This window comes from Girardinichthys multiradiatus, chromosome 18 (assembly GCF_021462225.1).
Source record: "Girardinichthys multiradiatus isolate DD_20200921_A chromosome 18, DD_fGirMul_XY1, whole genome shotgun sequence".
Lineage (NCBI taxonomy): Eukaryota > Metazoa > Chordata > Actinopteri > Cyprinodontiformes > Goodeidae > Girardinichthys > Girardinichthys multiradiatus.
In genome coordinates, this window is record NC_061810.1 from 29,611,325 (window position 1) to 29,626,269 (window position 14,945).

The 14,945-nt window shown below is 38.3% G+C and overlaps 1 protein-coding gene across 1 annotated transcript in view; it reads right to left on the reverse strand.

The window, feature by feature from the left end:
• Nucleotides 1–6,389: 6,389 nt before the first annotated feature.
• tenm4 (teneurin transmembrane protein 4) overlaps nt 6,390–14,945 on the reverse strand; it is a 288,429-nt gene continuing 279,873 nt past the window's right edge. Inside the window, exons 32-33 of the mRNA XM_047391839.1 lie at nt 14,465–14,607; nt 6,390–10,515 (exon numbers count right to left, since the gene is read on the reverse strand). Coding sequence (XP_047247795.1) covers nt 9,757–10,515; nt 14,465–14,607 — 902 coding nt within the window. The 3' untranslated portion in view covers nt 6,390–9,756. The remainder of the gene's footprint in view (nt 10,516–14,464; nt 14,608–14,945) is intronic.

Here is a 14,945-nt window from a genome sequence, read left to right on the forward strand (position 1 = left end):
TATTTTAGAGATGTTGGGAAAACTTAACACGTGTAGTCAGCTCTGTCAAGGTGCTGCTCTCCCCAAATGATATTGCTGACCTTCATGAAAATAAACGTCATGTATTTCCTTGAGATTGACAGTGAAAGCAGCGGACAGCAGGTGTTTCATTTCAGCGCCTTCGTACATGATTCATCAATGGAACGGATGGTTAAACCACAGCAGGAATCAACCCTTTGCTCATTTCGACGGCTAAAACCTTTTCCTGTGTTTATCCAACACTTGGGCCCAGAGTTATCGTTAAGAGGAAACAGCTCAAGTGTGAAAGCAATGTGGAGTTATCTCTTCACATCAGACGCAGAACAGGTAATGAGAAATAGTTCATGCATGCTTTTCAGAGGGAAGGTTTGCCTTCTGCAGCCTAAGAGAAATGCAGGCTAAAGAAGAATTTTCTTCTTTCCTCACAGAACTTCAGAATCTAATGGTTACAGTTAAATCAATCAAACTGACTTCTTTGCAGGATGAATGATGTCGCTGTCGGTTCCTCCGGAGAAATTAAAGAGTCAAATAAGCAGATAATTAGAAACTTTTGTTCCTGTATTTTTGGTAGAAATCTCAGTTTGCTGTTCTATATCAATAAATTAGAATGATGCTTGCAACCCTGAAGCAAACAAGATAAGCTACCCAGAAATGTAATACAATATCGAGCATAATTCTGTCATCAAAGCAAACAGGAAAACATTGCATTGTATTTAGATCCTATGTGAGGCAAATAGGATTTTGCAGTGACAGATGTTAAGACATAAATAGGTTACATTTAACATCTGTTAGTCCAAAACTGCCATATTTCAATAAATAAACAGATCATTTAATGATTACTTAAATGGATCATTAATTAATTTTAAGTATAAATAAATAAATACATGGATAATGTGTTATTAATTTATATATATATATATATATATATATGCAGTAATTAGCTAAATATTTATATAAAATATTTAAAATTATTATTTTTTTTGTATTATTTTATGATTTCAGATTATTTTCTAGTCAAGTCAAGTTTATTTATATAGCGCTATTCAGCAACAAGGCACTCAAGGCGCTGTACATGAGGAAAAATATTACAATGATACAGAAAATCGAACAACAGAGGTAATTAAAAAAATAAAGAGAATAGAATGATGGGTAAGAAAATGAAAGGAAAATTGGACTAAAAACTTAACTATTAATGTTTAGATGGCACAGTCAAAAGCCACTCTAAACAAATAAGCTTTTAATCTGGATTTAAAGCCACTTAGGGTTTCGGCGCTTTTGCAGTTTTCTGGGAGTTTATTCCAGATTAGTGAAGCATAAGCGCTAAAAGCTGCTTCTCCATGTTTGGTTCTGGTTCTGGGTGTGCAGAGTACATTTGAGCCAGAAGACCTGAGAGGTCTGGGTGGTTGATACACTGACAACAAGTCTGTAATGTATTTTGGTGCTAAGCCATTCAGTGATTTATAGACTAACAGAAGTATTTTAAAATCTATTCTCTGAGCTACAGGGAGACAGTGTAAGGACTTTAGAACCGGGGTGATGTGCTCCACTTTCTTAGTTCTAGTGAGGACGCAGGCAGCAGCGTTCTGGATCAACTGCAGCTGTCTGATCAACTTTTTAGGCAGACCTGTGAAGACACTGTTCAATCTACTAATCTACTAAAGATGAACGCATGAATTAGTTTTTCAAGGTCCTGCTGAGACATTAGTCCTTTAATCCTGGAGATGTTCTTTAGGTGATAGAAGGCTGACCTTGTAATTGTCTTTATGTGCCTCTGAAGGTTCAGGTCTGAGTCCATCACTACACCCAGGTTTTGAGCCTGATTGGTGGTTTCTAGCTGTATTAACCGAAGCTGTGTGCTAACTTTTAAACACTCTTCCTTTGGTCCAAAGATTATTATTTGAGTTTTGTTTTGATTCAGCTGAAGGAAATGTTGGCCCATCTATGCATTGATTTGTTCTAAGCATTTACCCAGCGCTTGAATGGGTTCATAGTCACCTGGTGACATCGTAACATATAGCTGTGTGTCGTCTCCATAGTTATGATAACTTACCTTGTTGTTTATTAAAATCTGAGTTAGGGGGAGCATGTAGATATTGAATAGGAGAACCTGGAGAACCATTATACATTATTGTATAATGATGTTAATACAATATGACTTCAGATTGTAAAAATGGATTTCACATTCAAGTTATTTATTATGTATTTTAAAAATATGTATACATTAAACTAATTAGAGTTACATTTTTTGACAAAAATGTTTTTTATCCTATCTATCTTTTATTTAAGATTGTCAAATAATATATATATATATATATATATATATATAATATCTATCTATCTATCTATCTATCTATCTATCTATCTATCTATCTATCTATCTATCTATCTATCTATCTATCTATCTATCTATCTATCTATCTATCTATCTATCTATCTATCTATCTATCTATCTATCTATCTATCTATCTATCTATCTATCTATCTATCTATCTATCTATCTATCTATCTATCTATCTATCTATCTATCTATCTATCTATCTATCTATCTATCTATCTATCTATCTATCTATCTATCTATCTATCTATCTATCTATCTATCTATCTATCTATCTATCTATCTATCTATCTATCTATCTATCTATCTATCTATCTATCTATCTATCTATCTATCTATCTATCTATCTATCTATCTATCTATCTATCTATCTATCTATACGTCTGTGCCACAGAGCACTATAAAATAATTTTAATTGTCACTCCATTGTGACTCCATAAAGGTGTTAAAATCTGGCTGGTTATTCTTCATGGGAAATGAATTTGAATTAATTATATTGAATAAAGCAAAGACTTGCCTTTAACTTTGATGGTTAGGACTACCAAACATAATAAACTAATGGACTTCTGCAGCACATGACCATTCAATTATATAAAAAAAATAATAATAATTAAATGTGCTTTCTGTAAAAATTATCTTTAGAATGGCATATTTAACTAATTAACTAATTATACAGTGTCACCCACCAGGTTTCTCTGATGTGAAAACATTACACTTTTCATTTTGTAACTTTCTCCAACTTGAATGAGACAAATATACCTCATAATTCAAGTGAAAATGGAAAACCTACAATAACCTGGTTACATAAATGTACATATATCATTCACATCTAAGCCGAAAAAACAAAATACAGCAACATATAAACATGCAATGCCACGAAAAATGGGAAAATATATAAAGTTTTTATTATTGATTTATCATTGAGTTACAAAAACATGCCTTTCCATTAGTATGTACATATTTAGAGATACTGTATGTTTTACAAATTACGTGTGTATTTTTTTTTCTTTTAATTAGTGAATGAGACTTAAAATAAAAATTTCATGATCTATTAATTTATTAACGTGTGACACTTTCATGATTCCACACAAAACCATAAAAGAATGAATGAATAATAAATTTAAGTAAATACATTTTATCTACTTGATTATACATTTTTAATGATGTTTTTTTAAAATATATATAGATAGTGTTTTTGTACTGTATTTCCAGTTTTTACTACAGCATAGGTAAATGACAATTGATTAATTTTTTATTTATTCATTACGTTATGGCACTTTCGGCACTTAACAATTACATGACATTACATACATATCAAATAAAATATGTTTTATTATTTAAGCCTAATACAGCAACCTTCACCTGAACCTTCTGCTCGAGGTTGAGGCAAAGTTATTGTTAATCTGATTCTACGTAAAGGACAAAGGTCCTCGAGGCATGAGAACATTTTGCCTCTCTGCAACAGAGAAAGTAATCTGCGACGGGAAAAGCTTTCTGCTTGCGGCATTCTCTGTTCCCTTTAACCAAATGCCCTTTTTAGAACCATGTGCCATCTCAAAGGAAATGAGAGCCACAGACTGAAATATTATAACTTGCTGGAGAAAACATCGGAATGTGAAAGTTTTCCATCCTTAACATAGGTAAATTAGGGGTTTCTTTGGCTAATATTAATGCAGGCAGGTGTCTACTTTGGTAAAACAGGTCAGGGTGCTTTTCTTGGAGTACCTCTGCTTTCAGTTTGTGTAAATGTTCCAGGTTGCCCTGGTGCCAACACACACTGGCAGCTAACTCCCCAACCTTTCTCAGCCTGCTAACAGCATTAGCCCCTGAGCTCCTCTTGTTTTAACAAAATTATCAAGTTTTTAAAACAGCCTCCTGGTGGCTTTTTATAACACCGAAGGATTTGTTGGAATTATGATTATTGATTAATTAATATTTATCAAGAATTATAATTAACAATCATAATTTGACAAAATTAATTTCTTAACCAAAATCCTCATTTATGAACCGAAGCCAGAGATGTCCTCTGGTGTTGTAATTGTGGCTCAACGCCTTTGATAATTACAACCGTTAAATACTCGGTAATAATTGACGTGTGGAACTTTAACCTTATTTTGACTGACAAATCACAGTTGCACAAAATAAACGCAAAACGCCATCTCTTTATCTATGTGAATATTTATTAAATCACAGTCTGATACAATCCGCTCTTCCGATTTAATAACCTTCACCTACATGCAAAGTTCTACACAAAAAGGGCAAAATATCTAACTAAACAAAATAAAACAAAACAGCAGTGGGTGTGTATGAGGTCAAACCAGCAGTTATGCCAGTTATGGCAAAATAAAAGGGGAATATGGTTGAACGAAGCTTTGGGTGCGCACCTCCCAAAGCGTAGCTCAGTGGGACATGGGCAGTCATAAACCTTCCCCCAGCAAGGTTGTAAAACTCAGCCCACACAAAGGATCATAAACCTTTTTGGCGGCAAACCAGTGAAACATGAAGTTTAAGACAAAGAAAATGGTTGATTTTCACCATAAGGTTATTATAGCAGTCCAGTTTCACACCGCACCTGCACGCAAGTGTTCGCACGGTAAAGACACACTTGAGAGACACGGCGGCCTCCGACAGTACCAGCAAGTTTCAAAACAATGGCATGCACATACAATTCAGAACACATTAGACTCTAACTGCCGACTCTAATCGCACTAAAACCTCCTACTCTATCCTGCCCATGCTATTCCTAATAAAGAAATAAAAATAAAAATAAAAGGATGAGTTTTAGTTTGTTGAAGTCTTCCTTCTGAGCAGAGGGAGAGAGGAGGAGGGGAAAGTTGGAAGTTAACGTGCGTCCACAGTTAACTTCGGGAAGAGCGGTCAATCTTCATCCTTTGGCTGCCTTGGCGAAAAGGAAAAATATGATCTGATCCACTTGGGACTCTTCTTCTCCAGAGAGAGATGCTTCGGATGTTGGTCCGGTATCCAACGTGAAAGCGCTTCTTTCAAATGTTCGCCTTCCTATATTGCCTCCTATGACGTCAGACCTGGGACGGCCCCGTCATATCAGCCGCAGTGGCTGCTGGGTTTTGTAGGACAGACTATCCTGCGGTATAAAATGGCCAATGACGTTGAAAAGGCATAGTGGTGTTCAACAACGTGCAAATGGTCCAATATTCAGCAAACAAGTGGTCCAACAGATTGGTCCTCAACTTCAACAGGTTAATTAATAGCAAAGTTTGACTAAGCCCCCCCTGAGGCTTGCTTGTCATCTTAAAGTTAAATACATTCACCGAGGACAGTGTGAAACTACTTTAACATATACATACTCCTGGAGCTTTTTTTTTACATGTACTGTAGTCACGTTACTACTAGAAACTTCAATGAATTTTCTTGAGAATTTCTGTGACAGAACAAGACAAAGTGGTGCATAATTGTAGAGTGGAAGCAAAAATCAACTATGGTTCTCTGAATTTGTTTCACAAATAAAAGTCAAAAGTGTGGCACACTTTTGTATTTAGCCCCCTTTACTCTATTACCCCTAAATAATTTCCACCACAAACAAGTGGCTTCAGCAATACCCTCTGCAGTAAATTGAGTCTCTCTGTGCATATCATTTTTCTTCCACAATTATGCACTACTTTGACTTGGCGGATCACATAGAATTCCAATAAAATACATTAAAGTTTGGGGTTGTAACATAACACAATGTTAGAAAATTTCTTTTTTTAAAGATTTTTATGGCAATAGTGGCCTTCAATGACAGTTACTAGCCAGGAAAAGGGCAAAGAGAGAAGTGGGGAAGACATGCAGCAAGATCTCAATCAAACCCAGGACAGCTGTGTCAAGGACTAGCTCTACCGGTGCACCACGCAACGCCTCATGAGAACATGTCTGAGGGTATGGCTGCTTTTGTGAGGCACTGTATTAAGGTTTATATTAAGGCGAACACCTTTCTTTCTGTTTGAGATGCTGCAAACTTGGGTTTTGTTTTCAGCTGTTCAGCATGATAAATAATATTTAAGATAAACACCAAACATAAACACAAAATATTCCCTTTATTTTTTTGTTTCTACCTTAAGACTACACAGGGTCACCAATGTAGCTCTAAGAGGTATCTACATTTGCATTTTATTTACAGCTTACTTGAATGTCCTCATATTTACACAGTCAAAAGAAGCGCTAAAAACACAGTGTTGAGAACAAACCGAAACTCGAAATGAGTCCAAAAACTTTTAGAAAAAGATACAGTCTTATGACGCAACAATTATCAGTGCAATATTCCACAATGCAAATATCCTTCATTCATATTATGCTGAACATACATATTGTTTTTCAGGAACAAAATGCCACTGAATCAACCAACATCATAAAAAAACAGCAAAAAAAACTCCTGTCCAGTTTGCTTTGTTGTTTGTACAGATTGAGACACTCAATCATGCTCTCGCCAACTATACACACACAGACAAGTCTATATTCTTGATGGCAAATGACAGTCAAGAGTGTGAACTGGCTCGGGATAGTTCAAAAAGGTACCAGAAGTCAAATCAATGTCACAACTTTCAAAATAGACTCCTTATGAGTTTTCACATCATGACATTTTGAATGAGCACAAGTAAATTGTCCTTTGCAGTATCCTGTGGGTGGGGGGATGGTCACAGATGTATGGGGCTCAGAAAATGTCCATTTGGGTTTTTTGTAACAGTTGGTGTGTATAGACAACATTTAGTCTGTAAACGGGAACCAGAACACCTCCAGGTCAAACACATTTCCTCCAACTAAGAGAAGCTCTATTCTGGAGAATAAAAGCGCTTTCTATGCTGACCTGCAGGCAGCCCTTAGGGCGAAGGCAATTTGTATCTTTCATCAGACCCACGGTACAACCCAAAGCCCATTTATCTCTGCAGCCAATATGCTAATGGAGCATGTATGACTGAATTAACAACTTTCTTTGACCTTCTTTCTTGCCTCATACTATTTAGAACCATTTTCATCCAAAGCTTAATTTGATTGGACATTGTGTTGTGGAATACTGACTTTAACTCCTCAGTGCCTCCAACAAGAAATCGAGATCCATAAAAAAAAGCTGTGAGTCTAATGAAATACACAGTAAGGGATTTAACTAAACCATTCTCACTGTTTTATTCCATGTGTTCAAACACCTGCAAGTATTGTTCAAGTACAACAATCAACAATAAAAGGGACAATTATTCACATTTCTTTTAAATTCACATTTGTTATACTGTTAAGTCATATAGCTATTTATAAAACAAAATGAAAATATAATTCAAAACCGGTCCCAGAAAATACCTTTTTGTTCTTTAATACACACAATAGTTCCACAGTATTTTCTGACAGGGTTGGCTCTTAATGTGGTTTCATATTTGAGTTGTATGGCCACAGACAAAAAAAAAAAAAAAATCCATCCTATATTTCGATTTGCCAAAATCCAGTTAAAATGGAATAAAACACAAATAGAAATCAAATATCACATCCCTTTGTTTGCTTTATAATAGGTGCCTCTCAATAAACTAGAGTATTATAGAAAAGTTAATTATACACACAGAGCAGAATACCCTGTGTTTATTTCTGATAATCTTGATGAGTATAGCTTGTGGCAAATGAAAACCCATAATTCTGCCAGAAAAAGGCCAATGCTATAGAGCATATAGAGACCTGTATGCAAACATATTAGTCCGTGCCTTGTGAATCTCCCCCAATCTCCCCCAAACTCTTGAATTGACTTTGCTTTAAAATCCCTGTTGCTTTTGCAGTGTCACTACCCCTCCTTTTGTACCCAATAAACGTTCTTGTGCTTGGATACAGTGCTGCATGGAAAGCCAGCGATGATAATTATTCAAAAGCAATGGTTTGCCGGACAACTATCAAGTCAGCAGTCTGTTACTCATGATTCTGAAGGGAATAATGTGGTCATAACATTTCTAAATAAAACAAATCTTGGATAAATTGGACCTATTGCTATATTCTCATTTTCTAAAACACTGAATATTGGGTTTTCATTAGCTGTAAACCATAATTATTAAAAATAACAGAAATACAAGCTTAAAATATATCAGTACGTGGAATGAATCTGTATGAGTTTTTCTTTTTCTGAACTCTGAATTTACTTTTCAATGACATTCTAATTTACCAACATTGCACCATCAAACAATTTAGGCCTAAAGAACCTTGCAAAATGATCATATCTGTTATGCTTTTCCACATTTCTGTCATGCTGCACACAAAAACGTTAATGCATTCTATGGGATTTTACGCTGTTTCGTGCCTATGTGTTCTCTGACATTCCTCTGAGATCTTCACATACTGAAATACTATTACAGACTGGTGGACTTCAGGGGTATCAGAGAACCTGCCGAACATACAAAAATTGGGCAGGCTTTATTTGTAATAAAAATGTAAAAACATGCATGAATGTGAAATAAGAAAAGGTTAAAGGGTTTTCAAATTCTTTATGGTTTAATTGTTTAATTTGGTGAATACTGAATGCAAATAGAACTTTATTTTTTCATGGGGCTAAAGTAAAGGGTGCTAAACAGAAATGCAGATCAAACTTTACTTTGAGTTGGTGTATCATATGAAATCCAAATTATTATGCCAATGTTTGTGGCTATAACTGGAAGAAATCTGAAAAAGCGCAACAGGTATAAATCCTTTTGCAAGGCACTGTCAGTAAGCATTTTTGCAGATTTTGTACTTGACAAAAAAGGCCGACATGCACATTTCAGGGTGCACAGGAACCTTCGAACTTAAGACCACAAATGAGCACAAAGCCTTCTCTCATAAAGCTCCAAGACATCACACAAATGAAGGTGCTTTGACAAGTTCAGATGTGGTTTTGATGAAGGGTATTAGGGCCAACAGAAATTTCTCTCTCATTATTTATGGATGACAGGACCTATGAGGGTTTCAAGTATTAAAAAAAGGAGTGATTAAAAGTGATGGAATCTCCTTGGCTGAGGCGCAGAAAAAGGCAGAATGGAGCAGGCTTGTAAATTACAATCTGCAAAAGTCTGGCAGCAGAGAGAGAGCCGGGGAAACATAATGCATTACCAAAACTCCTCTCGGATTTCTTTGAACAGAATCACCAACAGGGATGAGGAAATGGAGTCACAAAAACAGGCCATAGGACATCACAGATTTTCATCCTCTAGCAGCCGCACTTGGAGAGCAAAGACTGGTAAAGAATCCTAAAGAAGGAGAAGGGCACGCTGCTGTCAGTACAGTGCAACTGTTTGCCACCGCTGTCTTGTTTACAGCATATTAAAAACCAAGTTGGGCACAGTCAAAAAAAAACAAAACAACATGTGGTCATGTATACAACTGTCTTTGGCAAGAAGTCCTGTTTCCTATGACTTAGTCCATCACTCGAGAGCCTCGTGTTCATGTCACCTTCGGCCCATTTCACTCTGTCTCATGAAGTGAATGTTGTTGACACTGTCTCCAAGCTCGGGGTACTGGTCAACCGAAACTACATAGTATCCGTCGTAGCCTTGCACCTTCCCTGAGCCCAGAAGCTGCTGCTTCTCTCCCTCAGTCCAGGTTCTTGAGCCTTCCTCTCCATCCCTAAGTCTCTGGCGCTCCCTGGCCCAAGCCTGGCCGACAGCCCTCTGCCGGGCCACCTCCAACACACGGGCTTTCTCTTCATCCACGCTGCTGCCATATCGCGTATTCAGAAGCAGGGGTCCGTACTGCAGCTGGATGTCAGTGATGCGCCTAGTCCTGCCATTCAGCACAGTGTTGACCTGAGACACGGTGACGTTGACGCCATTTTCCAGCGTGCGCCGGCCCACTGTCATGCCAATGAGGGCCAGGTCTCCCTCCACTGAGCCCAGTTTGACAAAATAGTGGGTGTCCATCCCCGCAATGGTGAAGTGAAGGTTTTCAAGATAGAATGCATCGTTCAGAACTGCGGCCATGCGGCGTCCGTCCTCGTTAGCGAGGCTGATGATGTCGGTGCTGATGCGGCCTTCTCGGATGGCGAACTTCACCCCCTTCCCAAAAATAGAGCCGCCAGAGGCGAAGACCTTCTTCCCCTCGGTCTGAGGGCATCCAGCACTTTTGGCTTTGTAGACTTGACCAAAACGTTCCAGCTTGACGAAAGCTTTGAGTTCCCTCTGAACCTCACACTGAACGCCCAGCAAAGACTGCAAAACAAAGACAGTACTGGTTAGTCAGAGTCCCTGCAGCAGCAGCAATGAGGTCTAATGTCTTCAGTTTTCTGAGCAGCAATTTATAGAAATGAAATGGAATGAATGTTATTTGTATAGTATTCTCACAATTTTTCACATTTTGCCTCATTACAGTCACAAACCTGAAAGTGCTTTTATGTAAATTGATTTGACAGACCCACCTAAATTAGCATGCATTTGGAAATAAAAAGGCAAGTGATTCCTGTTTGGCATTCATTTGTTTTCAGCCCAACCAACTGACTTCAGAAACATCCAAACAACTCTGACCAGCTTTCCTATCCATACTAAAGAAAGGCATCTGCACAGCATGATGCTGCCACCACCATGTTTCAGTGTGGGGATAATGTGTTCAGTGTAATGTGCAGTTGGTTTTGCACCAATCTGAATACAGTTTTCTTGTTATGATGTTCTGGTAGCACTCGGTAGGTCATTCCACCATCGTGGAAAAGTTTGGATTGTCTTCAGCGTGATGTAGGCCCACAATCCCTTAATGACCTGAGTTACCGAGCCGTGACCTAAGCCTTTGCGAGAGCATTCAAGTAGACGGGAGCTATGACTTATAGTTGTCCAGTCAACAAATTCCCTCATCTGAGCTGTAAATCTCTGTAGCTTCTTCAGACTTACCAGGGGCCTCTAAGTAAAGCTCTCCTTTCCTAGTCTGTCAGTTTATGTGGACAGCTAGCTTTTCAGTAGTGCCATACTCCTTCCAGTTTTCACTGGAGAATGCTTTGTGATACTGTTTTACAATGTGGTAAGCTTTAAACTGCACATTATCCCTGACCTGTCTGATATGTTCCCTGGTTTGTTCACTACTGCTCTCTAACAAACCTCTGAGGCCTTCACCGAACAGCTGGATTTATACTGGGATTAAAATAGACAGAGAGGGAATCCATTTAATTAATAGGCGGCTTCGGAAGGCAAGTGGATGCACATGATTTTATTTATAGGTTTAAGAGTAAAAGGGGGTGGATAGGAAATGTATACCAAACCTTTTAGATTATTAATTATAGAAAAAAAAATAAAAATAAAATATATATATAAAGTTTAAGACTTTATTCACAATATTTACAAGATATTTACTTCTTGCTAACTTTGCATTAGTAAGAAGTAGTATCAGCCTAAATATGCTTCCTTTTCAAAACTGCCTGCTCCTTATCAAAATGTCAAACACCTGGAACTCAAAGTTACATCAAATCAGTTTTGTACTTACATAATGAGAAAACATAATGAGAATGATTTCAAAATTATGGACTGAGAGTGTTAAACAAAGGTCTGTATGGCTATTCTTTAAATATTCTCCTTCAGGTACAGCAAGTTGAAAATGCAACATTCATATTTGATTAAATATTATGGTTAAGTTTCAGTAGTATTTTGTAGCAAAATGTTGTTGCCCAGACAACAGATCCATGATGTTTTGTAGCTGTGAATACATCCCTATATAGTCAAGGTAAAAGTGGAGGTGCTTGTCAGCGAATACAAATCTCTGTGATCATACAAATTTGATAAAAAAGGAGGGGAAACTGTTGTCTTCTGACAGCACTGCTGGGCCAAATATGAAACAGGAGTTTGTTGGTAACTAGAGTATGCAGCACAACTTATTCTGTAAGAGATCAAAGGAGATACTACATCCCCTCCAGCAAATGTTTATGCTTTGTCCTAATATTACTTGACAAGAGCTATTCCTCAAAAAGAAAGAAGAAAAACAGAGAGGATGATGTGAAATGGAAGCTGGCCAGAAAACATTGAGGCAGTTGCCTGGGCGCATGTGAGCACCAAACGGCTGTGCCTTCAAGTCATCAGCCAACATAGGAGGCTCTGAGCATCCTGAGGAGTTCTTGCCAAGCAGTAACATGCAAAGCCTTCCTGACAGTTTTCTATTTCTGACTCTCCGTGCATCGGTTAGAGGGTGGCTGTGGGTTGCGGGACTGGTAGGAGCAGAGCGCTCTGCAGCAAGCAGCATGTCTGACCATTGGTTGACATCAGATGCTGGATGAACACATGTCAAATGAAGGGGACGAAATGGCACATGTGCTGTTGGGGTCCTTGTGAGCAGTGGCCTGGGGGTGGCAAGTGCAGTGTCCTCCACTTTACTGAAACAGCCTCAAGGGAAACTCCAAGAGAGTCATCAGTCACATAGCAGGGGGTGCAATGAGCCTCCAGCAAAACCACGAAGGAGAGATAGAGCCTTGCGCATCGCAGACCTCATCTGTCTCGCTGCTCACGACACTTTTCAATCTCTGCGTGGAACGAGCAGCATCACAAAACAAGGGCTTAAGCAGACAGGGATAGAATGGGAGCTCTTCTTATATTCTGAATAAAATAGAATCAAATGCCAAGGTGTAGATGTACAACATGCAGTTTTAAATTTATATTGATTCTTGAAAGAACCCAATACCTTGCTGGGCTTATCTGGCCATTTGCAGTGAGGATCAACCTGGCATTAACCATCTCAGGGCAACCTTTCAGAAAGAAGGATTCTGGATAAAAATATAACACCAGAGCTCATGAACAGGATGAGGAATAATTATCTGGATCCAGAGGTGTGCTGAAGGCAAAACGTCAACAAAAACAACAAGAAAATCTTTATAAAAAGGCTAACCTTCATAGCCTCAATTACTACATAGGTTTGAGTTATTAGGTCTCTAATGGGTATTCCTGAGAAAATAATTAAGGAACTGCATTTGTAGATAAATCTTTCAACTTATATTAATAGATGTTCTGATTTCTGATAGAAGGAAGCAACAAATATTCTCAAAACCAAACACATTATGATATAGTGTTTAAGTTTTAGTCCTAACATGAGTGATTGGTAAGGTGATCATTCATTTAAAGACTGTTATATGTATTGTTTTTAATTCACATATACTGTGAAACATCTGATCTGACAATAGATGGAGTGCTGTTTGAGTTCTGTGTTGCTTTTAATTTGTAGGTTGATAACTTTGGTGAGTTCAAAGATTTCTGTGGGTTGTCCGCACTGGATGAGTCAGTCCCAGGAGCTTTCCACAGTAACACTCTCAACAGCAGCCTATGCAAGATGAGGACACCACTGTGGTTTCCACCTTCATGGTATTAGTCTACACATGGCATGTATAAAATGTCAGTGTTTTCCAAAAAGTCTATTTTAAAATATGTTCAAAGGGCAAATAGCAGCATAAATAATGAGTCTTAATGGCTGTGAAAACAAATAATTCTGTATCAATAAAAGTCATTAACAAAATAAATGAGAAGCTCAAATATACCAACTAAGGGCAGTGCTTTGTCCGTCAGAAATCTAGAGATTGATGTTCAGTTCTGCTTATTATTCCATGTTAGTGTGGTGGTTCTTATGCCTGGCTGGTCAGACCAAAGGTCAAACTCACTAATAACCTTTATTATTTTCATCCCAGTAGCTTTTAGATGTACACGTTTTAAACAAACAAGCACTCTCTGTGAAGAACAGCCACCGTGTCATGCAACACAAGTCCATCCCCTCCATAGGTGCCATTCGCTTGTATGGCCTGTAACCAAACCCATGAAAACAACAGTGGCCTCTTCAATAATTCAGGCGAGTTGGGGGCAACCAAAAAGGGCTGATACAAGTGAGAACATGAGCATGTCTGCTACTTCTCAGACCTTGGCCAGCCGAGACAAAATCGATGGTCGTTGGTGGAGGGTAATGAAGAGTGAATTTCCCTAATGGCAGGACAATTACAAGAACTGTTTAGCCTGACCCCATTCCCCAAGATGGGAATGAGGGCACAGAGACCTGGCTTACTGGGCCATGTTTAGCCTGGTAGTAAGCAGCTCCTCTGGGAATGTGGCTACAAAGAGCATGCTCATTTGCTAATGATGGTGAAAAGGAAAAGGGACAAAAGCAGTAGGCAATAGTTTAGGGTGAAAGCTGAGATAGATGAGCGACTACCTTGGTGCTGTCCCACTCCTGTGTCTTGATCTGGGTGCGGACTAACTCGTAGGAGGGCTCCATGCTCTCTGTGCTCGGTTTACGATAGCCAGGGATAACATTATACAGCTGGAAGCCAAAGGTCACCAGCCAGCTGTTCACATCTGTGGAGGACAAGGTAAAAAAAGTAAAACCTCTGCACAAATATTGTGGATTGAGACACACAAAGGAAAAGACGTGGCTAATTTAATAAATGTGATCAGTCTGCATTTTGTGGTTAAGTGGCAGCCTTCTTAAAATGCTCCTCAGACAGGAAGAGTTCTTGATTTGTTTGTAAGAGTAGAAGAGCTATCCTGAACCCTCAAGATGAAGGTGATTCATGTCCACTCCTGCAGATGCCCCACTAATGACACACAGCTGGATTCCAGAAACAACATCTGAGCACATGTGCTGCTAATTATTGACTGCCATTTCATGTCAAATGAGATTTCAACAGAAAGAT